Below are 25905 nucleotides of genomic sequence, written 5' to 3'. Positions count from 1 at the left end.
TCCGTCTCACGATGACGATGGTCTAACGACGACGATGGTTTGGTCTTGGGAGGGATTCGTTTGCTGTCTTCTGAGTTTTGAGTTTGATTCCCAGGAGGATGCACTATGACCGCTCACGCTTGGACTTTCAGTCTCATGTGGTTTGCACTTTGATCATTGACACATAACTGGATTTCAGAGTCTTTTGGTTTTGCAGTTTTTCATTTGAATTTCGTACTCAGCAAAGCTACCCGCTTCCACTGTCGTTGCCTTTCAACGGAGGGGATCTGATTTTTCCCCGGATCCCTCTGTTATAGTGAGAGGTACAGAGCATTTTGTACTGTCTTTGTCGCGAACACGTACGATTCTTTTTAGACATGAGCCAATAGACGCACGCAGTTTCGGTAAGAACCAAGCGCAAGTCAGCTTCGTTGCAATATTGCCGCAATCGATGGTATGAGCATCGCTGAACACCGAAGCAAAACAAGTGCACGAATCAATTCCCGATAGAAGGGGGGCAGTCCTAATGAATGTACAAAACAAGGCATAATTGTCTTTAACATGTCGTTCAGTATAAATTTCACTTAGTTAACCTGGTGAAATTTTCACGTACTACAGTTATATACTTTCCGTGGAAACCCATTGGACTGTGTATCTCCCGATAGATTTGTAATGCTGTTGGAGTGGCTAACTGGGACGCGTTCTTGTCATCTGAAAGAAAAACTGAGACTGAGAGTTATCCGTGATACCGGGCGGTCCGAATTTTCCAAAAAAGGGGCGTCGTTTTCAAACGACGCAGTGGCGGTCTGCGCGTGCATGTATTATTGGGCTTGGGCGTCACTTCGGAAGGGGGTTGGGGTGCAAGAAAATGGCCCTGGGGAGGAGCATAACGGCGCAAAGCGACGCACATAACTCCCCCCCCCCACCTCCTCTCACCCACCCCCAAAGTTTTGTTTGTCACTTTGCGCTCCTCTTACAGTGCTCCTTTTCTGGGCAATGTTCACTGGTTACCCCCTCCACCCCTCAGAGAAGTCGCTTGCATGCATGCACCCGCATGCCGACGCAGCGTCGCTCCACGACTACGACCCCTTTTTTGAGAATTCGGGCCCTGCTTACAAAATATTTCACGTTAATGTAGTCGTTTGAGCCATCTATCGTTTTATTTTTTTTACAACAGTTTCATTACAACACGGGTTACGGCCGTTTTCCTGGCGGTGCCCTTCCAAATTTACACACACTTTACACACCGCGTATTCGAATTTGCGATTGCTTGTACCTACCCGGTGAAATAATTATGACACTTAATCGAAACTTCGCCTAATCATCGGATAGTCTCAGCGGCCACATGCAGGGGCATTGCTTGATATCTACTATAATTTGGGAGCTACAGAGCGTTGGTGAAAATTACATTTGCCTCCCAGTATTTGGTGTGCGTACGCAGGCACAATTGGGGAATAGGAGAACATTGCTATACAATTTCAGTGTAAAAATGTGACAGGCTGGAGGCAGCCAAAGCCATTGCTCGTGTAAGGACCGTCGGCTTTAGGCATGCTCTTGTCACTGCGTCTTCCCTTGTGTTTGCGGGGAAGTAATACTTTGTGATAGCACAGTTATTGCCCGTTATTAGTTGTCGTTACGGCCCCGCAGTTAAAGGGAGGGTGGTGGGGCACTCCAAAAGAAATAGGTTAAAACTGGGGTGTAGCGCTGGAGGTACATATTTTGTTATAATGAATTGCACGGTATAAGAAAGCAGCAACGCGGAACGAGTAGAAAAATTTTTGAGCATGATTGCATGCGAATTTGTTTCCACTAAAATGGAGACATTATTTGAGCGTACAGATGTAGTGACCAAATTGAATGATGTTCGTTTAAAATTCACTAAAATGCTAATCATTGCCAGCAGGCTTTCTTATGACCCCGTGTTATTCGTTTGTTATACTTTGTTTCTCTCCTGTTATGTTTAAAATTTATGCGCTTCTTTTGTTTTTGTTTTGTTGGTGCCTGCGTTTTATCATTTTCTGTTGTTGCTCGCCCATCTGACAGTTTAGCGGTAACTTGCTGTTTTACTATTCTCCATCCCACTTAGATAATCTTGTTGTCAAGCTCCAAGCAAATGCACTCGATTAACATATCCATGGAGCACTCAATAAAGGTGAGGCGAATGACCCTATCGAGTGTGCTATTTGATTAAGAAGTTGTCTGCGCTGCGCCACCACGCAAAGCACGCGTGATATTCTCCTTGGGCTAGTGCTACCGCGCTGATTACAGACGCGGAGTCAAGAGGTGTGCAGGCTGCGTTGATTTGATTCGTCGACTTAGCGTTGCTGGCGGCACCAGGTGGCCACCCGACTGTATTGCGAAGAAGCCGAAGAAGAGTGTCATAGACTCATATTGCTGCGACTTCCTTTCTCGGTCAATAATGAAAGCGCTCCTTGGACGAAAAGGTGCAGTAGATGTTTCATTGCTGAACGGCCCCATGGTCTTCAAGTCACACTTTTTACACCTGCAAGGTTCCGCCATGACCGGTTGGGGAGGTTTTCCCGGATCCCGCACGGGCACCGGGCCTTGGAGCTGGAAAGGGGACTACTACTGGCTCCTAGCTCCGCTTTCAAGTGACCCGGTTTATGTTTCGCACTATGCGCCGTTGGAACCGTTATCACGCGTGCAGTTAATCAAGACGTGCTGCGCATCTTATCAGTTCTGATCCAAAACAAATTCCTTTCTTCGTGTTCTGATCCCGATGAAATTGTTGACGGCCTCCGGGAATCAGTGTTACTGAAAAATAAGACGAATTAAGGATTTTCTTTCTTCGGCGACGCTTGCTAGAGTTCACCTCTCCTTTTCTACAGCGTGCACATATATCTTCTATCCTACAAGGGTGGCGTAAAAACAATAAGCATGCAAAAACATAAAGGGTACATTTAATTTTCAATGGAATATTATTTTCAGAGCGGCCGCGCATGTGTATCCGCACGAATGAAGCGTGGAAAGGGGCGAATTGCTGTAAGTGTATAAGCAATGAGTTTTAAGCCAGCGTACTACGCAAACATTCTTCTTTGGGCTCGATGGGAATGAGTTAATTAAAAAAATTACGCCCATCTTCCCGCGAGGGAACCCTGATGTATTGCGACGCATCGGGGGGTTCAATTGGTCGTAACGTTGCCTTGAGCGTTTGCGCTGACGCTCGTATTGGATTGTGTCAGCCCACTCGCTGAAGGGACCGTCGCTTCCATCACGTCTTCATCGGAGAATCAAGTCAAGCACGGAGTCGTCAAGCAAAGTCACGCGGAGTCGAACGAGAGCGAGCGCTGACTGAACCGCCGCAGCGCGCTACCCGCTTTATATTCACAGCTCCTGAAGGAGAGGAGACAGCGGAGGAGAGTCGCGCATGCGCGCACTTGCGCACCGGAGCAGACGCGAGCGGAGCGAAGCGCGCGCGCAGCGGTTGTTGTTATGCTAATGCGACGGAGTGAGAGTGTTGCACACAGATGTCGGTGAGAATAACGGGGGAGAATTGCACAAGCGCAGGTAATGTGGGTCGCGCAGGCGCGCACTTGCCCGCGCCGGAGCAGTTGTTAATGCAGCGTTACGCAGCGAAGCGCGCCCAAACAAGCGCGCCAGCTGTGGTATGTGATGAGCCGGAGTGAGAGTGTTGCACACAGCTGTGGGAGAGAATAACGGAGGAGGTATGCGGATGGACTCCACGACAACGACGCAGGAGGGACATGCCTCAGAGCAAGAGATCCGTCGCATCTAAAAAACGATTATTAGACCGCAAGCGACGAGATAGTACCCATTTAGGAGATTCCAATTTTAGGGCACCAAAGGTACCCCTTGCTTATAATGGACGCCCCAGACGAAGGCTATGGATCAATGTTAATTACCTTGGGATGTCCAACCACCGCGAACTGTCCATCCACGGGTGTTTTCGCTTTTGCCTGTCATCTGAAACACGGCTGCCGCGGTCGATAATCGAAACCCTGTATTTGGGCTCGGCACCACAAACCAGATAAACCCTACTCATTGGCGAAGCTAGGCCAGAATCGCTTAGTTCATAATATTATCTACTTGGTAGCAAGAAAGCAATATAAAAGTGCAAGTAGACAGTGTTCTTCCAAATAAAAAAAGATGGCTGCGTTATTTCTTCGGCGGCGAGTAGAAACTAAGCGTCGAAAATTATATTTTGTCTTAAAATAGAAAGAGTTCGCGCAAGAGCAAAGGCCTGGTGGGGACATTTCAATTGCCACAGTAGTGAAAGGTTCCGATAGAAGGGGTGCGCTAGTAAAAGGCGGGAAAATTGAATTGCCTTGAGCCATTCCCCCACCGTGCTTATGATGTCCGCAGGGATACCGGAGGGGAAAACCATGAGCGGCGGATAGGAGGGCGAGAGAGCGCAGACATCTACGGGGCAGGGTCTGCAGAAGGCTGTCTTTCGACGTTATTTGAAGCGACGTAAGCACACACACAGTTCGCCTGTGCCTATAGCAATGGTGACGACGTTGCTTACCCGTCAGCGTATAGGCGTTTGCTAGTCGGCGTAGCCAGTCCTTCGCTGATTGGCCTGCGGCGCCTGCGACGCCACTTCCGGAAACTGCCGCACAGCGCGCGCGCGCCGGGCGCACAGCCTCAGCCGCTGGGGACGGCGCACAGCCTCAGCCGCTGGGGACGGCGCAGCAGACGACCAGCGCGCGCGCCGGGCGCACAGCCTCAGCCGCTGGGGACGGCGCAGCAGACGACGCAGTGGACGCGTCTTCAGTGTGCTCGGGCCGCCGGTTGTTTTCCCTTGGGACTGATGCAGTGCTGCTGATGGAATTTAGCGATCCAAACTTCTTAATCTTGCATCGTAACGACACGCGCATCTGCGGAGATCGAAGCGCGTCTATACGCGCGTTAGTAAACCGCAGGGAGGACGTTGTTGTGATCCGGTGGGGCATGTGCGCGTCTGCGGCGACAATTTGTCATTGTAAATTCAATAGATCACATGACGCATCTTCAGATTAACAAAGCCCCACCTTCGCACATTTTAAGGCAAAGGTGAACCCTCGGAGCTTCACGTTCCGCCAGTTTAAACAAAAGCAAACTCGCTGCACGCCTATCGCCAGCAGTACGTACGCCTACGAATGCACACTTGCGGCAGCAGCAAACAGCTGACGCCTAGCTCACGCGTGCCAACACATATGCACGCCAGTTTCAGTGGAGGTCCCAAACATTTCCCACCCACCCACCAACCAACCAGGAGAAAAAAAAAAAACAGCTAGCACAGACGCCACAACGTGCTCGACCCGATCAAAATACTCCCTGGACAGTCGTTTCGCGTCTACATAACAGCAAACGCAGTACGCTCGGCGCCTACTGCTTAATACAGCCAATAAAGTAACCTTCCTTGATGTTGTATATTACGTTATCGTCGCTAAATAATGCTCAAGAAGTACGACAAACGACGAATTTTCTCAGGTGGGTGAGCGAAGTTAGCCAAGTAAACGCTATTTGATGCCCAGCCCACTAGATGGCAGCACGGACACGTTTCTTTTCTCACTCTGCACGAGCGTTTTGTACGATACTCTAAAAATATATATAATTGTATTCTGAACGCATCTTTTAAAAAGTCACCCATTCAAGTTATTTTAAACGAAAGCGCATAGTTTTGAGAAACACAGTTTTGTGTCTGTTACTTTGACGCTTATTCGCCAGATGTCGGCAGTGGCGATTCAAGGAGCGCTTATTTCAAAAGTTGCGTTCGCACGTGTTACGGTCCCGCTTTCGATCGCCTTGCGTGACACGTCCATTCTTCTAAATCCATTGCGGTCGCCTCGAGTCTTCGCACCATGCAAAACGCTGGTGCCGGCCTGGAGGTCGTAGAAGACCCCACAGCAACTGCCTCTGGTGTGAGGGTGCTTCGCTCTAACCTCACCGATTCGAACGCTGCGGATGAGTGGGTGAAGCAGTACGGCGCCAGCACCAACACCGCTTGGATTGTTCATACCGTCCGCTCGAAGTGCACTAGGTAAGTGATGCTATTACTGTGTTCAAAAATCGTCTCTTCAGATGAAACACGTTTATTGACAGAATACCAGTTAGTAAAAAAAAATCGTGTAAATTACGTGTGATAAATGGAGGAAATAAATAACCTGATTTATTTACAAGTGCCTTGATCACGGCAGAGGCCAAAGTTGTAGTGCAACACGAGTTCTGTGCCTTGACAGGCATGCCGCATAAAGCATAGAAACTAAACTAATTTTTCTGAGCAGTCCTGCTAGTCTGAAACGATTTTGTACGAAGAGAAAGCTAGGGTGTGTACGATGCAAAATATTTTATAATTAAAATCTGAAATCTCCCAAATCTCCAGTTCCCAAAAATTATACCTCTGATGCCTTGAAAATTTCAAAATGGCTCTTTTGCACCAATTACAATGCTCTCCTCCACCCCCCCCCCCCCCCTTCCTCTTGCTCCCTCCAAGGCACAACCTCAAGTGACGTAGTGTAGCTTTATTTGTACATATATGATTGCCTGTTATAAGCAAATCTCTGGATAAGTGTACATTGGATGTTATATGTTCAGAACCAACGTCAATGTGAAAAAATCGCGATGAAAAAGGTCCATGCTTTGTGGTAAATTTCGGTACTACAAAAAGGCCATTACCTGGCATAACTCAGTGATGCAGGAATTTGGCTGCATGCTCACACGAACTTGTGTCCACTAAGCAGTAGTTTTCATTTTTGACAGTGGTAAAGTGATGGGACAGTGGTCCCATAAGGTTTCAGGGCCAGCAACTCGTGAACATGCGCGCACTGATGACATTTACTAAGCACCAACATTTTTTAATCTGTAGGGTCACAAGCTCAATTTTTTTGCTGTACATTTTTTGCAGTTCATATGGCTGTGGAATTAGAATTGTACAATAAATTTTTATGCCCCAAAGCAATACTGGTTGATAGCAACACCAGTGCACTCCTCACCATAAAACTCAGATCTCTTTGAATAATGTCCTTTCAGGATGGTCTTCCACAAGGTGTGGGTGTGCCAGCACAACGAACGAAATAAAACGAGCGAGAAGCGGAGCACCCGGTGCCCAGCCAAGCTGGACATCAAAATCAAAAAAGTGAACAGGGACACCAAAAAGAATGACGCCTTTCTCTGCCGAGAGGTGCCCCTACAGGCCGTGATCAAGCTTGTGTCACAGCATAATCATAGCACCGAGTCGGCAGATGCCCTGCGAATGCTGCGACCGAGCTGCGAGACGAAAGCGGCCTTCGTGCAGTACTTTGAGGAGGGGCGAGGGCCTGCCGAGGCCCTGAGGCGCCACGAGCGCAACCTCGCTGCCATGGACCGAGGGGTGCAACTGCGGGCCAATGGCATGCTGAACCCTGCGTACCGGGTTGTTGGCCACTGGCATGAACACTGGGTGCAGGAGAAGTACGGTCGCCTCAGCAACCCTGTGGCTAAGCTGCAGGAAAAGATGGCCCAGTACGCAGCACAGGGTAAGATACCCCTCCATGTGAACATCTGAATCAACACAACATTGGGGAAACACAAAAGCTAATGAGGGCAAGTAAAGTTTGTGCGCTCTCTGCAGTAATTCACCGTTGCCGAGACACATTTGGCAACAGATTTCCTGTCAGCAGCTGCACGCACCCTGATCCTCCCTACAAAAAAATGCAGAGCTGCGCAAACAGTGCAGTAATCATATTTTTAGCATCCCATAAAAACTGATTGGGCTTTTGAACTTAGTGTCCAATTGCATTTCAGTACTTCAAACCTATAGCTGATTGGGAAAACCAGCTGCCTTTATTGTCCACATTGTATGCATAGACATCAATGACATTGTTCTCTGAAAGGGCTGCGCCCACAAGGAGAAACTTGTCAGCAGCCCAATGCCGCATCAGCTAAGCCAATACAGAGATGCATTCAATGCACATTTTACCAGGTATACTACTGATACGTAGAATATAGCTAAGTATGCATTTCTGATGTCCTGTCACCCCTCTGTCACGGATACTTCTACTCTCAAACTTTCACCACCAATAATGCGGCTATGGCATGTGAAACGGGTCAAGCTGTACCAATTGAGAAACATTACTGCAGTGCTCACTTCAAAGTGGTCATGAAAAATTGCTTCCTTTGCAAAAGTTCTCATTGAGTAAAACAGTAAAAAAAGTGACACTGAAGACAGATGAATAACAGCAGGCATAAACATTCAATGGTTTTATTTTCTCAAGGACAAGATTTTCACAAATTCCACTCCAGTTTTTATTTGTGGAAGATTGTCTTGCCAGAAAATTTCACGTAAATATTTTTTTTTGAAAACGAAAATATCGCAACGTTCTGTTCAGCAACTTTTGAAATGACTATAGAAATGTTCTTTCAAGCATCCGCATGACACTTTCATGAATTTGAACCCCATGTAACATCAGACATGAAATTTTATTTATACCAGTGCGTGGCTATAAACAAAGACTAACATGTTTGTGGTTGGGGAATTGAATATAACTCGTATTCCATTTGTCACACTGCTTTAACTGCAGTTTTTAAGCCCTAAAATGATATTGGAGCAGTCACATGCATATTTTCAGATCAATGTCCCTCACGTACACGTGTAGATATATCATGAAAGCTTTAACCGTTCACTATACCACATTTTAGATACATTTTAGCTACAGTAGTACTATACCATACCCAGACAAAAGCAGCAGTTGTAAATGGTCAATATAGGGCAGGCAACAGCCAAACAGCCTTTTGGGTTTTAATTTCTCTACAGGCTAAAAAATGAGTACCCACAAAACGTTGCAAAATTTGAATTCTTCACAAGATTGCCAAATATTAAGGTCATGAATGACAATTCATTTAAATTGCACGCTTCTGTATGAGGCTTTTTATTTTGTTAATGGTATTTTGCATGTTCTCCTATAACCATGCAACACCGAACCAGGCAGCTTTAACGGGGCCGCGAAGACAAAACACAAGTTTGGTTCATTCAAAAAACTGCCTCGTTAGAATCATACTGACACCACTTTTAACACATACTTTGCCCAAATCAGCTACATAATTAAGAAAAGAGGGAACGGCCATGTGGCCCACTAGCTCATTTCCTGCAACAGAACCTATAATGTTGTTGCGCGCCGACGCAACACAGGCGATGAGGCGCGCCGTAGTGGAGGGCTCCGGATTACTTTTGACCACCTGGGGATCTTTAACGTGCGCCGAAATCTCGTACACAGGGCGTTTTTGCTTTTCGCCTCCATCAGAAAAGCGGCCGCCGCGGCCGGGAATCGAACCCGCGACCTCGTGCTCAGCAGCGCAACGCCTTAGCCACTGAGCCACCGCAGCGGGTACCTATGATGTCGTATCAGCCAGCTGTGCGATTGGCGGAGGCCAGCAAAAGCAAACGCAAAGTAGGCAGGGCTTATAAGCTTGCCGAAAGCTATTTGAACTTAAATTTAGGCCACGTTCTTTTTAAAGCAGTAAGAATGGTGGGATCGACAGGGGAAGTTAGAAAAGCACACGTAAACGTAGAAGTACCGATGCGTACTGCTGTCGGTACTGTGCGCACTATGCTTGGTTTAGTTGCACAACACTGCGGGGCTTTGGGTTTGTCTCAGACGACACTGGCCGACTGACGCAAGCAACGGTGTCCTACGTGACCATATTTGTCGAGCGAGCATTATGTTTCGTGAAAACGATTATTTTCTCCCAGAACAAAAACAAGCCAGGTTTAAATACCGTCAAAAACAAACCAAAGGCAGGAAACGGCTTGCTGCGGTATGGTGGCGCGATCTAGGTTCACTAACGGTAAACATGGTTTCAGAATCTGCTGCAGAGCAGTCAATCCCTGCGATGTCATTGCGGACCACGAAAACGCGATTCAGTGGGAAAGTTAAAATTTTAACTTAAATTAATTTCTCAGTGAATAAAGCATCGTTTCCATCCGGACAAGCACTGGGGGCACTATAAAACACGAAATATTTGTAATAAAACAAACTTGTATTTTGTCTGCATGGAAGGTAGTGAAAAAAACTACACAAAGCTTACACACCTCATGCTGTTTGTGTTTTACTTGTGCAGGGGCAGAGGTCTTCACGAGCAGCACGCAGGATGACTGCTGGCGGTGCTGGTAACGACACCAATTATGCGGCGTGCCCAGCTCCTTAGCTCGGCCCAAGAGACCATATTCGTCGATTCAACCTCCTCCTGTGATGCGACACAGAGTACGGCCACTGTGCTCCTCACGGCCACCAAAGCAGGAGCTGTGCCAATAGCTGTGCTCATACACAGCTCACAAAGCACAGAGGGGTACGGCTTGGCCTTCCGTCTGCTGAGGGACTGCTACCCACTGTGTTTTGGGAACAGCCAGGTAGGGGCAAACAAACGATTCAATCAACTTTGCTTCCTCGTGAAATAAATAAGCTGCAAATACAGGCACAGATAATGATATCTAATTATTCCTTTATGCTACTCGCTATTTTTATACACTTGCAAATGCCAAAATATTGCACTGGTAAAATCAGCCATAAATTAGGCACTCTCTATTGTATATTTGTGAAAACTTGATGGCATGCTCACAGATAATTTTCTCAGGCACACGCGGCTTCAAAGCAGATCTGCCCTGGTCACACAACATTTTCAAGTGGGGGCATGCATATGCCTTCTCCTAAACTACCTTGAACCGTTTTTTCTGCTAGCTTATGAGAGGTGAGCTTGCGAGCTTCACCGTACCATACTTTTTTTAATTCGGCAGCTTAAATAAAACCTGCATGTAGCCACTGTACCGGACAGCCTATCCAGTATTAAGCATTTTAAGATTGCCCCAAAACCCATTGCTTCTTCGTGCACCCCGCGGCTCCTGCAGGCCCCAGCAGCCTTCATGACCGACAACTCCCAGGCAGAGAAAAGAGCACTGAAAGACACGTGGGCCTCAGCACGGCAGCTCCTCTGCCACTTCCATGTGCTCCAAGCGGAGTGGCGATGGCTGACGGCTACAACAAACCAAGTGCCCCAGGACCAGCGACAACCCATGATGGCGGCATTCAAAAAGGTACTAACCCAGGATGCGATTCGAAAAACTTTCAGTTCAGTTCAGTTTCAGTTTATTCTCGTTTTGTATTCAGTTTATTCTCGTATTCAATGGAAAGATGCTGTTTAAAATAAATAGCTTAGCACGCCAGTTCATCGGGTTGCAGACACACCACTTTCATAAGTCACATACTCACTGCAGATCTCATAAAACAAACTAATTTTAGTTTCTTACCGACCACTGCTAATAGGCATACACTTCAAGGGAACTGGAGAACGTTTGGGATAACCTATCGTTCTTCCTGTATCTTCCCATGAAGGCACTTTTACTGGTAGCCTGATGACCACTTTAAATGTATGTCAAAAGATCCAGCCTTCCCTTGAATTAACAGGTTGAACATCACAGAAATTTTGAGTTTTTAGGACTGAACACACACTTGATGCACGAACTAGCAACTGATATATTTGTTTGAAACACTCTCTAGTATAAAATGTCCTTTCGGCAACCGATCTAAATGATAGAAAACTGATTACAAGGACATGCAAACCCATCCCAGCCACCTGAACGCATCTTGACCTTGCTATTTTTGAGGGCCACTGACGGCACGATTATGCAATTTTCCACTTATACGACGGTGAAGGCTTCCAAAATCTTTCTTTCAATCATTTCTTTCGTGCGGCTGATGATACTTGTCTTCTCAAAATCTGGAACACATGAGCACCGGCGACAATGATCCGTCAGCCTCAATGGGTGCGTAATCTGCTGGCAGTTGTTTTTGTTTACTGTAGCACTTCTTGGCAGTTAGCACTTACTAAGAAGGTTGTAGGTGTTTAGTTTCTTTCACGCGGATGTGTGTAGTGAAATCGAGAGCATGACGGTACATTCGGAACGAAAAAGAGACGCCGACCAGTCCAAACAAAATGTACTGACGTTTCGGCTTCCAGCACGGAAGCCTTGTTCACAATAAATGCATCACCAGAAGTGGGTCGTTTAAGTGGGCTTGAGTAATCGCTGCAAAGAGCGTGCGTAGATCGGGTTTAGATTTCCGTCATTATGATTGACTGTGTTAGACGTGGTCTGAATGATTAGCGATTCCAGATGTAGCCGTGATGGTGTCACTTTTTCTGTTGCGATGATTCTTGCATTGTCCCAACACGCCGAACACGCCGTCGTGAATGATCACAAGATTGATTGGGACAATGCAAGAATCGTCGCAACAAAAAAAGTGACAGCATCACGGCTACATCTGGAATCGCTAATCATTCAGACCACGTCTAACACAGTCAATCATAATGACGGAAATCTAAACCCGATCTACGCACGCTCTTTGCAGCGATTACTCAAGCCCACTTAAACGACCCACTTCTGGTGATGCATTTATTGTGAACAAGGCTTCCGTGCTGGAAGACGAAACGTCAGTACGTTTTGTTTGGACTGGTCGGCGTCTCTTTTTCGTTCCGGATGTGTGTAGTCCTGAGTATAACATGTACATTGCTATTTCAGGTCCTGTACGCGAAAGAACCGGGCGAGCTGGAGGCAGCCAAGGAAGAGCTTTTTGCTCTGCCTCATGAGGGCTACGTCCACAGAGCTCAAGCACTTCTGAAGTGCGAGGAGCAGTGGGTACTACTATACCGCGCAGGCTCTCTCACAAGAGGTCAAAATACTAACAACTACTCTGAGGCCTCCATTCGGATCTTGAAAGATGTTGTGCTTAGCCGCACAAAAGCGTACAATGCAGTGGCCTTAGTAGAATTCGTGACAGGTACCTGGGAAAGTCACTTAGAGAACAAAATTCTCCGCCACGCAAACCATCTGGAGCCTTCACATCGAATTAGCTTAGAAAATTTGTTCCCCACTGTGCTTGACATTGACCCCCAAAAAATAGTCCAAATAGACCAGGCACTGTATAGAGTACCCAGCTCCTGTGGCACTGTGCTGTATGAAGTGCAGGCTGACTTTGGCCTGTGCGGCTGCTGGGCGGGTAGCCAGGGGGCCTTCTGCAAGCACCAGGCCATTGTGCAGAAGGCCTTTGGCGGGGGCTTCCCAAACAGCCCCGAGCTGACACCGGAGGACTGTGAACAGCTGGGCCTGCTGGCCCTCGGCGAGAGGTGCCCCTCGCGGGGTTTCTTCTTGCCCCTGGTGCCGCAAGTCTTGGGAAATGCTGGGCCAGGCGCAGCAGCCGAACCACACTGCGAGGAGGTTGCAGCTCTAGCAGCAGCAGCAGAAACATCACAGCAACCACCTGTTCTGGAGGCACTCCCAACACCTCAGGTGCGTTGCAGCACTGCTGCCATTTTTACAACTAGGGAGGAGCATCGAAGTCTACAAAAACGTGCAACAGCTTAAACTACCTCAACGTTTGATCTGCAAAGGTATGGCCCCATACCAAATGTTAGGCCCCATTCTTGCCTAAAACAGTCATTGAACTTGTACTAAGAGATCAGTAACTGTAAATTTCTTGTTACGCATTTACCATATCTGCAACAGCCCTTTTTCCCAGCAGAATGTTATGAACCTTAGTCTGCTATCAAAAGAATGAAAGAGTGTATCGCATAACGTCTGCCAAACTCAGGTGCTCTACCTGTGCACTTGCACTCACGCTCATAAGGAAAACAAACTTGCAGGAGATGGAAGACAAGTACTGCGCCCTGGAACAGCAACTCCGGCGTATACACTGCCTGGGCGAAGGCAACGCATCCTACGCATCACTGCTTGACTCTGTCACTGCACAACTGAGCACCGTGAACACCAGCAGCTCTGCTTATGCACTTTTGCTTCGGCTGAAGGCTTCGTCCACAATAGACAGGCGCCGTGGGCGGATCATCAAAGTCCAACCAACTAGTTTGGCAAGACGTCGACCTGGCCTGCCCCGGGGAGCTAAGCGGGTGCCTGCTGGACGACCAACCAAAACCAGGGCTGACCCAAGAGCCAAGCGCCGCCACTCACTGAGCATGAGCATCAACAGGAATGTGCCTAGTGCTAAAGGCCACTAGGGGAAGCCTACCGCAAGGGGTGCCCCCCATTTGTTCAAAGATACTCTGTGGTAGCACCTTTAGTGATTTTTGACAGCAGGCTGGCCAATTCCCGCATAAGCTTTGTGGACCCACATGCTTGAATCGCGCAGAATGCTGTGCTCAGTCTATGTTTGATGCAGAGCTCAATGTCTGTTCAATTTTGTCTTGTACTATGCACACCTAGTCACCACTTAAACACTGCTTTACTCATGCAGTGTTCGCTAATGTGAACTCATCAAATGTTTATGTAGAATGACAGTGTCAAGAGTCAAATGTCTTCACTGTACCTGCAAGTATGTGCAGATGCATAGAAAAGGGAGCTTGACGTACACGCTTGACGTTCACGCTGAAGCACTGCACATTTTCAAAATCATGTCGCGTTGCCCAGCAATGGTGCACAACAGCGACAAGCTAAGCTCTTTTGCTGAGTTGCTGCGCTTCTTTTGCAGTTTGCTGTCAACTTTACCGAGAACCTCCAGTTTCTCCTTGAAGGAAAGGGTTTTCCTGTTGCACAACATAACTGACAGCAGCTTCATTGATTTGGTTGGGAGAAGCCCGTTCACAGCGAAAACCTCACACACGTGTCTCAGCAACTAAACATCCATGGGGAGCATATGGGGGTAACGGCGAGGAGTGGGTCAAAAGTTCCCACATTTTGAAGGCGCATTCCGAAGCTATTGAAAATGGTGTTTGATTACATGTCTTGTTTGTTATTTTGATTTGCTAACCGTCCTGTTCGACCTTACATATTTCATGTCTCAGCTTGCAACAATGCTCTCAACGCACTCTGCTAGTCCTTTATTATGTACTATATTTTGACTAAGTTTCCATGTCAACATGCAATTTCTTTTTCACACAGTTTTTAGCGTAGTGTACTTTGCTCTTGTATTTTGTAGTAGATAAGTGTTGCCATTTTTCATTATGTATGCATGTAGGCATGTGATTTGTAGTGAGTTACTGCTGCCTTGTGAACCGCAGACTGTGTTACTGGTCCTGTGTAACTTTGCGTTCTTCCTCTGCTCTGAACCACTCCAGGCCTGACTGCCAAGAGGCAGCTGGAAGCACTGAATAAAATATGTATATACATGTAATGGTTTGTCCTGCTGCAAATTTTTTCGAGAAAAAAGACGCAGTATCAATGATTTCACGGAGTCAATTACATTGGATAACTGGGACTGATGGCACGTCGAATTGCGGAGACTAATAGTGCACTACAAACCGAAAGAATGGCAAACAATTATAGCACAATGCTTGATCGGCAAGAAAGACGAGCTTAGCAAAAACACATACTTGTCAATGTATGCATCTATGGGTATTTTTTAGAACACCTGGAAACTTAGTTTACAATACTGGCATTGCTTTTGAAGGTAATTTACTTTAAAATATAAAATTCTAGTTTTTGCAAATCTGTGCTATTAACAATGAACATTCATAACAGCTTAAGCTGGCGCATAAAGGAGCAACCTGGTTTTTCATATTTGCTCATAGGAACTGTGGAAACGGCAAAGCTTTTGACTTGTGCACAGCACTCTTAAAAGAATGCTTTTATGAAAGAAAGCTTAACTCTACCTGGGCCCAGAGCAATCGGCCCAGCCGACCGCGGGGCTGCAAGGAATATGTAGTTCAACGCTCGATGCAAGTTCATGGCAAGCAGGGCCTTTCCCATGCTGGTTTCTGGGGAGAATAAAATACCAGGGGAAAGTGGTAAGCTCATAACACATCAGCACAATGGCGTGCAGGTACTGTAGACAGACGGCATCGTTACACAACACATTTGAATGCACAACAGAAATTCGTTAAAACAGAAGCAAGTGCATAAATGACATAAATGAGCCACCTCCCTTTTTGCTACACTTGGGTGCTTTTTTTTTTTCGTAGCCTTTCTGTATTGTCGCAGTCGCTACCAGCCAGAGATAAGACCAGGAGGCACTGTAAAAGTAAACAGAAAATGGGGGTGCGGTTTATAGAAGCCCGTGTTGAGCAGCACGAGGAGCAACATCCACCGCGTTCCCTGCAAGCGGAATAAATCCCTCTGCAACATATTTTCGCTCGTTCGAACACGAACTGCGCTAGTAGAGCTACGACAATTTCGCGTTATTTCTACAGTATTCGAACGCATTACGGTAATGGGTGCGTGGTTCATAGCAGTCGGTTATAAGAAAAAAAGTAAGCTCTGATATTGCGAAATTTGCATGTTGCATGACCGTAACGTGCCCGTTTATTTAAACAAACCAAGAGAAACGAACACTAACAGATTAATACAAGCGTGCTTTCCAATGACATAACGCGATCTTTTTGCGGTAACAACGAGGCGGGTGATCAGGCTCGAACACAAAATATTGTTGCATTTATGGGAAAAGTAAGTAAATTTCTGTATCTACTCACCTTTTATTGCGTACGGTAGCCCACTTGGCGCAGCAGGGGCGGCGCAGTGGTGGTAAATGCGGCTAAGGCCACGGAACAGTTGGATAGTACCGATTGCTGACGGCGGCATTCTTTCGTCCGCGCGCAGATGGAGCACCAGGCAATAAAAGACGGACCCAGAGCAATACGGATAGCACGAACACCAACCCTCCGCAAGCCAGGCACGGGGAGCCTAAACCACAGCCTAAACTGACCACGGCGTAAGCGCGCTGGCTGCGTCGGCTGCGTCCTACAGGGCGCGGCCATCTTCGCGTTCGTTCACGGCTTGCAGCCGCAGCAAACCGGAAGTGGCGTAGCGCGGGCCCCATCCAATCAGCGCCGTCATGGCTGTAGCGCTGGCTACGCCGACTAGCAAACGCCTATACGCTACCCGTCATCCTGCATTCGCTAGGTCTACGGAACCAGGGTAGATGTGATATAGTACTAAGAGGCAGCCTTCTACGCATGTCCTCTTCCCCATGCCCACACACACTTCTAACAACACATGATCATTATTTCAACAGGCGGCTGCTGGCAATGACTACCTAGTGTGAGCGTTTATTGGTGCCTTGATTCCTAAGAGGACTTTGGACTGAATTATTTGCTATCCGCTAGTGGGACAATCTGACACCTGTACATACCCATTATAATCATCTATTGTGGACAATCATCATCGTCGGGCCTCGTTCTGCGGAGTCACCGGGTTCCCTGCGAGCTGAGTAAAGAGGCGTGCCTTGGAATTATCGTTCCCTAGTTCCAGTATGCTGTCGTCTTACACTAGAAAGATTGTGGGGCGGCTGCAAGGTTTGTAGTTGGCCGAGACGGCACGTTTCAGACCAGAACAGAACGAGGAAAAGTTCCGATGAAATGAGAGACGTACGCAAGCGTCGAGGAACAACCTAGTGTACATCGCTTCCTTCCTCTACCTTTTTTGCGCTGTTTCCGTTCGGAGATTTCAGGAGTCGTCTAGTGTAGGAAAAGCAAGCTACTCCCCAAGAACGCACGGCCGTTACGGACGAAGAGAATGCAAAGCACCACAGTAAGCTCGCGCCCGCCTTTAATAAATAAAGCATAGCTAGTTGGTAATGTTTCATAAGAGCGATACAGACGCTGTATCATCCTTCGTCCTGGGTCATCGCCTTCTGAGCGCTGCGAAAAATGCGCATAGATATTTTGATAGTGTAGTATACGACCTTGCACAGTCGCAAGTATTTTGAACTTCATGAACACCACAAAACGCCAATAATAAAGAAAAGGGCACATGCCATTCTTCTGCGAAATATCTTAGGTATGTTGACTGAGACCTTTGTCAATCCTCCATTTAGTTGTCCTGTCTCCCAGGAAGAGTATTGTCATTCGGTTGGATAAGGGCAGTCCTGGTAACGCAAATTTTTATTGTTACATGAGCAGTGATAATGTTTTCGCGTGAAATCAGGTGCGCTTGTTACCAGGCGCAAACACCTCACTAGATGGGCTCAGCGAAGGCCTTTATTTAGCGTACCCCCTCCTTAGTACTTAAATAACATGACGTTTGGTAATTATGACATTTTCTTTAAAATGTTAACATATAATTAGAATATCCTAATTGGTACTGCTTTTACGACGTTTTTTCCGGAAATAACACGTCCAGACAACCTCAAGAACATGATATATATAGCGCGTATGAACGGCACACGAGAAAGAAGACAAGGACATCAACACAGACGTCAAAGAACAATAACTTAAGCTAAGCACATAATTTAAACAACATACTCCTCTTACTGACATCTTAAACGATCATCAAGCATTTCTATATAAAAGTCAAGAGCCCAACCCCGAAATGGCGTTCAAAAATTAATTACTCGAGTACCGCTCAAAACCCCAGCAAAATATTATTCTGTAAGAATCCTCTCTTCATCATTTCTGAAATTTTGTCTTATTGTGTGCGTTTTCGAGTTGTTCGTGTACGGATAATAAATGCAGGCTATGTTTCGCAGAGTTGTGTCCATAAGAGGGGAGCGTGTTTGTGTTCGGGATTTATGCTGACTTTTTGACAAAGCCCTCGCAAACTCTACTCGAGCATGTACCACCTTTGCTGTAAATGTCAAAATAAATAAAGGTGCGTGCAGGCACACATACTTTACTCTAAATTTCAACTTCACGGCAGGAGCACAGAGTTCTGCAGAAACATCGAAACAGAATTTCATCGCTTTAGGAACAGCAGTGTGGACTTCTTCAGCATAATTTCCTGTTATAGCCGCAGCCCAAGCGTATGTCCCTTTGTTTTGAAATATCTCCAGGCCACATTATATACAACCTCTTATGGTCGCGAAAAAAATAACGAGAGAAAAATGTTATGCAGTGCTTCATTTTTCAGTTTGATGCGTCAACTCGTATACCGACACCGCCTACTTAGCGGCTTCCCCTTTCTATGGCGGTGATAAGGAATTCCCATCAATCCTTTTCTTCTGCTGGACCCCTCTGCACCCGCATTTCGATGTCGTTACCTTAGGTAAATGCGATGAAAATGTACTTCAGGAAAACCGAAGAGGATGCACCAAGTACAGAGGCTTCAATGCGTGCCCGTGGTGGGACCCACTGCTCTGTGCTCGGATGGTTCTACGAAAATACGTCTCAAAATGAAACATTTAAGTCGTGTATTATCCCTAGGTCATGGAATGCTGCGCCGATCGACGCGCTTTTCTGAGCAGCTTTGGTTCAGTAGTACGAACCCACAGCATCATCCAAAGCACTGTGTCGTCTGTTTAACCGCCTGCACTAAAGCATTCGGCCCCAGAATGTCGCGGAGGCGACGCTAGAAGGGAGCCAGACAGCCGTTCGCCGTTTCGCTGCGCTGATCGGGAACCAACTGTCCCGAGCACAGGGGGTGAGTGATGCCGTCACCTGCGTGCCCGTGCAGCCCTGCCTCTTTCATACATATTCATCCACAACACACTGCACCCGCCGCCAAGGTGCCCATGGGCAGGAGTATGAAAACTAACGGGAGGCTGCGGCCGAGCACAAATGTACCCATGAACGATGGCTTAAAAGGCAGTCAGAGGCGCACTACGCAGTTGAGCTGGGGAGAAACGGCACAAGTCATAGGCAAGGAAAGAGTACGTGTGGGGATACTATCGTGACCATCTCTTAGTGCACCCCGAGTCCATCGGCACAAATGAGGATGCGCCGGTAAAGGAAGCAGGACACAACCGTGGAACAAGGTAGTCCCGCCAACCGTGGATCATATGCTGCTGCCTATTCATCCAGAGCACCAGGCTCCACGGGGACAGCTCAGTCACCCTCTTGTTCACTTTGCCACGGCTGCAAACTGCCTTTCACCATCCTAATGAAGATATTGGTGTGGCTGACGCCAAGGTTGCGCTGGTGAGCAAGCAGGTACTCCTGGTCATGGCTGGCAGCAAGATGATACCCAGTTCCTTTGTCGCCATCCTGGTCGCCTCCTGGTCCGCCTTAGTCGCCAGGATCGTAGGGGAACTCGCCCGTCTCGGGGTGTCGCCTTAGAATTAAGAACGCAGTCTTGTTCCCGTGGCAGGCACGCTTGTAGGCAGGGGAGGGCGGCCTACTGGGTTGCTGGTTGCTGGTGAGCACTGGTCGCTGTCATCGGCACGAACCATCATCGTGAGCGGCGCCACCATGCCCCCAGAACGACGATCGCGGCAGCGGATGGTAGGGTTTCCAGGAGCTACCCAGGGGACCCGGACGCGCGGTCATCCCAGCTTCCAGGTTGGCGTTCACGAGGCCATTCGCACCAGGTTCACTTGGAGGTTCATGTGATCAGAGGAAGAGCCCCGGTGCGCCGATCGGAGGCGGAGACTTATAGAAGCGCCAAGACCAGAAGAAACACCAGCGCCGGAAGCAGTACGGCCACCTTCATGCAAGTGGAACCGGCGCCTGCTCGCGACGCCCAACAAACACGTGCTCTCTCAGCAAAGAACCCCTACGAGAGGCCGAGACCTCCGAAGCGCCTGAGAACATCACACTGGACGGGATCGGGCTTGCCGCATCATCGTACATCCGGGTCATGGGGTCCTTGGAGAGGTGCGTGCTGTGGGTGTCCTGGACCACAACGCGGTCACCGTTAAGCGGGCTGCTGGGTACTCCCAGTCCTTCCTCGTGACAATTCGTCTTCTTCGCTGATTGTTCTCGACAACCAGATTCATCCGCAGCTGTGACGGCATTCGGGCGCTGACAATCACATGGCTCACACGCAGCGGGAGCGTTCGCCATCTTGTTAGCCTCCGCTGTGATCCTGCTGTCACCGGAGGGCGCCGCGGTCTTGCCGTGCCGTTTGACTACGGAGTATTGGCATGGCGCTCCGGTACTCTGAGCAGCAACTGGCGAAGGAACAGGGGAGGGTCTGGCGAAGTACACCTGCGTGCGGATCTCGGCGACCTTGTCGTCGTACTCAAAGCTCTCTAACAAATCTGCTTCGAGATCGTCCACATCGATTATGTCATGGATGGGCGTATCGAGGGACTTCAATTCCTCGTACTTGCTATTTACGGCGTGCGAAGCGAGCGGATCTGGACGGTAGACGTGAGCGGATCCTGCAGCAGTAATTGAATGGCAGCTACGCCCCTTGTAACGGCTTCCCTCACAACGTCACGGTGGCGGCGCAGCTCTTACATGGCAGACGGCGGGAAAGCAGGCGACCGGGCGTCCTGGGCGCAAACACAGGCGGTGAACAGCATTCGATGACGAGGCTCCACGAATGGGGCAGCTTCCAGGGGACCCCAGGCCTAGCGTCCTAGAATGCTGCGGCGCATCAGGTCAGGTCTGCTTGTGGGTTGTCTCCCGGGTTTCACGGCCCCATAATGTCGCATAAAGCGACGCAAGATGGGAGCCAGACAGCCGGTCGCCCTTTCGCTGCACAGATCATGGGCCAACTGCTACGAGCGCAAGGCGCAAGCGCCTGTGCCCCGGTGCCCGTGGGACCCGCCGCTCTATTATAATCATCAACACACATACTCACCTTAAATAGAAAACGTGCGCATTCTTTTGGTGGATCTGAGTTTTCTCATTCAGAAGTTTTATTACGAAAAGAGATTTATTGCTCAGGCGGAGGGGTTTGGCGTGGGTATCTGGGACAGCAAAACAGCTAAACAGTAAAACCGTATCTGGTACAGTCTCACGTGTCCTTAAAAACTCTGTCCTTACCTTACCTTAAACTCAGCAGTGGCGAATGATTGCCAACCATGCCAGCGCACTGAAGACGACGTAAGAGAGAGGCAGGAAGCAGCCACGTGGCAGAACAGACAGACATCGGATGCCGTCATCGTCCTGCCCTCTCCCAATGCCTGGCGGCAGAAAAGAGCGGCGGAGCAAGGCGTGAGAGGCAGACGTAGGCCATTGGGAAGGGTAAAAGCAAGAGGGTATGCCGAGTGTGTCAAGCAGCAAGACCGCCAAGTCCTTCGAGTAGACGGGACGGAGTCATAGCGTTTCAGGCATCCAGTCGGAAAATACTGCTTTCGCATTCACTATTGTTATTAGGCGCTCACGAGTCCTTAGTTGTTTTACGCCATTGCCGGAAAAAAGTCTAAATCACCCTGAAATGAGCCTAGCGCGTGACAACCTAAGAAAGTTTTTGCTACCTGCAGATACTAGCCCAAGCAAGGGGGAACACAACAAAATTATTTCCTTCACCAATTATTTCCACACATATTTTACCAATACAAAGGATGTTAGTACAGGTCACGCACACGGAAAAAGCCGTCGAACCATTACTATAAAAACATACTCAGTAACTCAAAAACTACCGAATAATTATAAATTTCTGCAAAGAAACATGAATGCTCACTGTTTGTTTTTGCAGCGTACTGCATAAAGTTTAAATTTGCTTGTTGCTTTTATTTAGGAAACGAAAACACAAAACCAAATTTGCCCTATTTTTCGCTTAAGAGTTGATAGATATGTAAACTTTCTTTAGTAGCCAGATGACATTGAAAGTTACCGAAAAGCTCGCATTCCGTGTGCGCCAAAAATGCGCGACTTGCCGCAAGCACTACTGAACTTGTTCATCTGAAATCTGTCGGCTCGCTTAGTGCACAAGGATTAGAGAAGAAATGCTCTTTTTAGGCGGTGGGAGTGAGAAAAATAAAAAAAAAATCTGAATGCCTGATATAAGGCCAGGCGCGATAACGGGAGGAGGTGCGCAATAAAACTATATGTCTATACGACAAGGGGGACTAGAACGCAATACGCCTCGAGCTTCGTGATCGCTCCGCCGCCTGGCGCCGCTTCTCCGCGGCGCTTACGGGATGTCCGCTGCCCAGCTGATAGCGGCTCATGCAATGTTTTGGTTCTCTTAAGCTTCTTTTTGCCTTTCCGCTCCCTGAACATCTTGTTAGGGTGATGTCTGTAAGCAAATAGTACGTTTAGGGCACTTCAAAAAACAGCTGCGTCCTGATTAGAGTGCACGAACGCCAACAAGAGCTAACCGGGGACGCGGTACTGCGCGCTTTTTCGCCGCCCTTACGGCCGTCGGCGACGGCAGCGGCATATCACCACTGTCACCTCCGAATATCTCAGGCGCAAGTGAATTCTATTGACGCCTCGTATAGTCCTAATATTGGCACAGTGAGAGGTTGGTATTGTTTCGCAGCGCAGACAACGAATTCGGCCTTGTTTTGAATATATATGTGGTAGAAAAATATCATTCGGGGAGGGGATTACCTAATACCTGACAATAGCTTGTGCCCTTATAGAAATAGAAGCCACGCGATAATGTTAAGTATATTACAAGTCTGTGGGTCGTTAATATGGGCCCACTCCCGCCTCATAGCATGGACCAAGGATAGTTAATAAAACCACGGAAAAATAAATGGTGTGTCAAGTCCGGAAGCAATGTAATAGCTCGTGCGGGAATGAAAAAACCCAGTACAGCTTCGGAAATCCTAGAGACGTTCGTCTTACTTTAAGCAAGGTTGAACTCACTGGACCAACTAGATGCGAAATGCACTGATATTTTCCAATACAGGGAGGTGGAGGAGGCGGGCGCTTAACTGTCGTTGTGTACAAATGCGGAGCTAAATCAAGGAATGACCGTTTTAGTAATCACACACAAGCTGAGCGTTCACCTTTATTTTGTTTTTCGACTTTAACGAACAGCAGATCACTCGGCAGACACATTTTTTTGAAGTATACAGTACGGAATTTTACAAGCGATTAAAGGTGTCGTTGGAACAGTGTGGTATCGATAAGGCCCTCTGATTTCACTTTTGTGCTGAATTCTGCAGGCTCCCTGTGTCATTTGATGATGTTTCGAAGAACCGTTTAGTCACTGCTTCGGATATAAGCGGGGGATATATGTAACCGATGACTGTTTGGGAAAGCTCACCTCGCGACAAGACGACCCAGCCGTAAATTCTTTGTGCTGACTCCCGCATGTAATTTTGCATTATTCATCGCCCTTATTGCGTAGAATGTCCGTGCAATTTATGCCAAATTGGCTTGTTCAGGGTAGTGATCAATATCCGAGATATGAAGCGTAACTGGGGGGAGGTCAGGTATGAGTGCTCCGCTAGATTATGAAAGCACACGAAACCGATTTACGTCGTAGTGTATAGATAGCATGAGCATGTGAACGAACGCTGCTTACGGTGGTACTGTTAGTAAATTTCAAGGCAGTGTAATTACAAATCAGCTCCATGCATAGGCTGGTTTCGCGACGCCGGGCTGTGACACACACCTGGCGCTTATGCGGACAAAATGTACCACAGTAACATCGCGTCAGAAGCATTTACACTCTCGTAAATACACCACATTGGCGAACAGAGTGATTTCTCCACATAAATATGCATTTCCAACGCATACAAACGGAAAATATCGGTCGCGAACGTGCCTCAAAAGCAACGGCTACAGTGGTGAGCGGGCCAGCGACTCCCGCGTATGCTTTCGAAACGGGCCGCTAGGGGGATTTCAGTGGCGCCCCTACAGGGAGCGCTCGAGGCGTATAGTGTGTGAACTCAAAGCATTCTTACCCCATTTTGAAATGACTGCGTGTGAACGATCAGTGAACTACAACTGGTAAATTTCCGAACAAAAAATTACGGAACTAACAAGCACATTTATTCCCCGTCCTACCTTCCGTTCGAATCATCAAAAACCATGGTTTTCCAAACTTCTAAAACGGCTTGAAAATAAGAAAAAAAAAAACACCTTTTCGTACGGCTAATGTAGCAGCAACCGCCAGCGCATGGGGTAGGTACAAAGAAGCCGAAACCATCTCTTAAAATGCCATTCGAACCGCAAAAAGAACCCTTTTTCATGCTGGTCTTCCGAAAATTCTAGTCAATAACCCCAGGAAGCTTTGGGAAATGGTTAACCCCAAGAAAATACCGGGTATCATTTTGAATATTCCTTCGGGCGAAGAAATTAGATCCTGAATGCGCTGAATAATTCAACACAGCCTTCTCTTCGGTATTTACAAATGAATCTAACAGCCTCCTTTCAATTTTCCCGTCTACCATTGTCTCTCTAATGCCCAGTGTTGATTTCATCACTGTCGGAATAATATCCCGAATCGACAAACTAAAACTGTCTTCTTCAGCGGGATCAGAAGATATAAACTGAAAAGTTCTAAAAAATACCAAACAGATATCTGCTATTTATTTGTCACTGTTATTCTGTCAGTCACTATCAACAGGTACACTACCAATAAATTGGAAGCTAGGAAAGGTCACTCCAGTCTTCAAATAGTGTGATAAATCATGTCCGCTCAATTATCGCCCCATTTCCTTAACAAGGGTGCCTTGTAAGCTCATGGAGCAAGTCATTTTCCCCGAAATCATGCACTTCTAGGATTCCAATAATTTCTTTCATACCGCACAGCACGGATTTAGAAAAAAAAAATTCGCGTGAGACACAACTTGCCCCATTCCTTCATGACCCGCATACTAACGTGGACAATAAGGCACAAACTGACGCCATTTTTTTTTTATTTTGCAAAAGCATTCGACAAAGTACGCCACAACCGTCTGTTGTTAAAACTTTCGAAATTGAACTTAGACCCTAAAGTTTTAACTGGGATCCGAGAATTTCTTACTAATCGTTCCCAATTTGTTACAGTTAATGGGCATAACTCTTACCCTCTGGCAGTAACATCAGGCGTCCCTCAAAGATCTGTTCTCGGCCCCTTATTGTTCCTAATATACATCAACGACCTACCTCTACATTTATGCAGCAATATTTCAAGAGAGTGAATTGCTGGGCTAGTTGGGTCTTATTGTTCAGAAAAGGAGAAACGGTGTTATGTGTGCGCCTCCAACAAGCAATAATTGTATGTTCGCAGACGATTGTGTTTTATACCGTACCATTACTAGCACATCTGCTCAAGTCGCATTGCAAGATGATATTAGCCATGTGCTGGACTGGTACAATCGGTGGCTCACCAAATTATACCCGACGAAAATGCAAATCCCTCTCTTTCCAACGTCGCCAAAGCCCCCTTATAAAATCGGTAACGTTCCGGTGGAAAATGGCAGCAATTACTAATACTTGGGA

At 47.4% G+C, this 25905-nt stretch overlaps 3 protein-coding genes and 1 long non-coding RNA gene across 5 annotated transcripts in view; 2 read left to right on the top strand and 2 right to left on the bottom strand.

Moving 5' to 3' along the window:
• Window positions 1-25905, bottom strand: part of LOC144164348 (Kv channel-interacting protein 4-like) — a 560797-nt gene that overhangs the window by 218599 nt on the left and 316293 nt on the right. The gene's annotated exons all lie outside the window — the stretch shown is intronic.
• LOC144164178 (uncharacterized) lies at window positions 5267-13065 on the top strand. The gene is made up of 6 exons (XM_077694689.1): window positions 5267-5983; window positions 6973-7474; window positions 10073-10327; window positions 10823-11008; window positions 12491-12997; window positions 13039-13065. The coding sequence occupies exons 1-6, from the start codon at window positions 5805-5807 to the stop codon at window positions 13063-13065; spliced, it is 1656 nt and encodes a 551-aa protein (XP_077550815.1). The 5' UTR covers window positions 5267-5804.
• LOC144164347 (uncharacterized) lies at window positions 13080-16765 on the bottom strand. The gene is made up of 4 exons (XR_013321160.1): window positions 16387-16765; window positions 15839-15930; window positions 15571-15606; window positions 13080-13176 (listed from the first exon to the last, which is right to left on the bottom strand). It is a non-coding gene; the product is annotated as an uncharacterized LOC144164347 (long non-coding RNA).
• LOC144164345 (uncharacterized) lies at window positions 13130-14587 on the top strand. Its single transcript, XM_077694856.1, has 2 exons — window positions 13130-13258; window positions 13612-14587. The coding sequence occupies exon 2, from the start codon at window positions 13615-13617 to the stop codon at window positions 13978-13980; it is 366 nt and encodes a 121-aa protein (XP_077550982.1). The 5' UTR covers window positions 13130-13258; window positions 13612-13614; the 3' UTR covers window positions 13981-14587.

Source organism: Haemaphysalis longicornis, unplaced genomic scaffold (genome assembly GCF_048455015.1).
Source record: "Haemaphysalis longicornis isolate Haplotype H1 unplaced genomic scaffold, Haemaphysalis longicornis Haplotype H1 scaffold_13, whole genome shotgun sequence".
In the NCBI taxonomy this organism is placed as follows: Eukaryota; Metazoa; Arthropoda; class Arachnida; order Ixodida; family Ixodidae; genus Haemaphysalis; species Haemaphysalis longicornis.
This window is presented reverse-complemented; position numbering and strand designations above follow the sequence as displayed.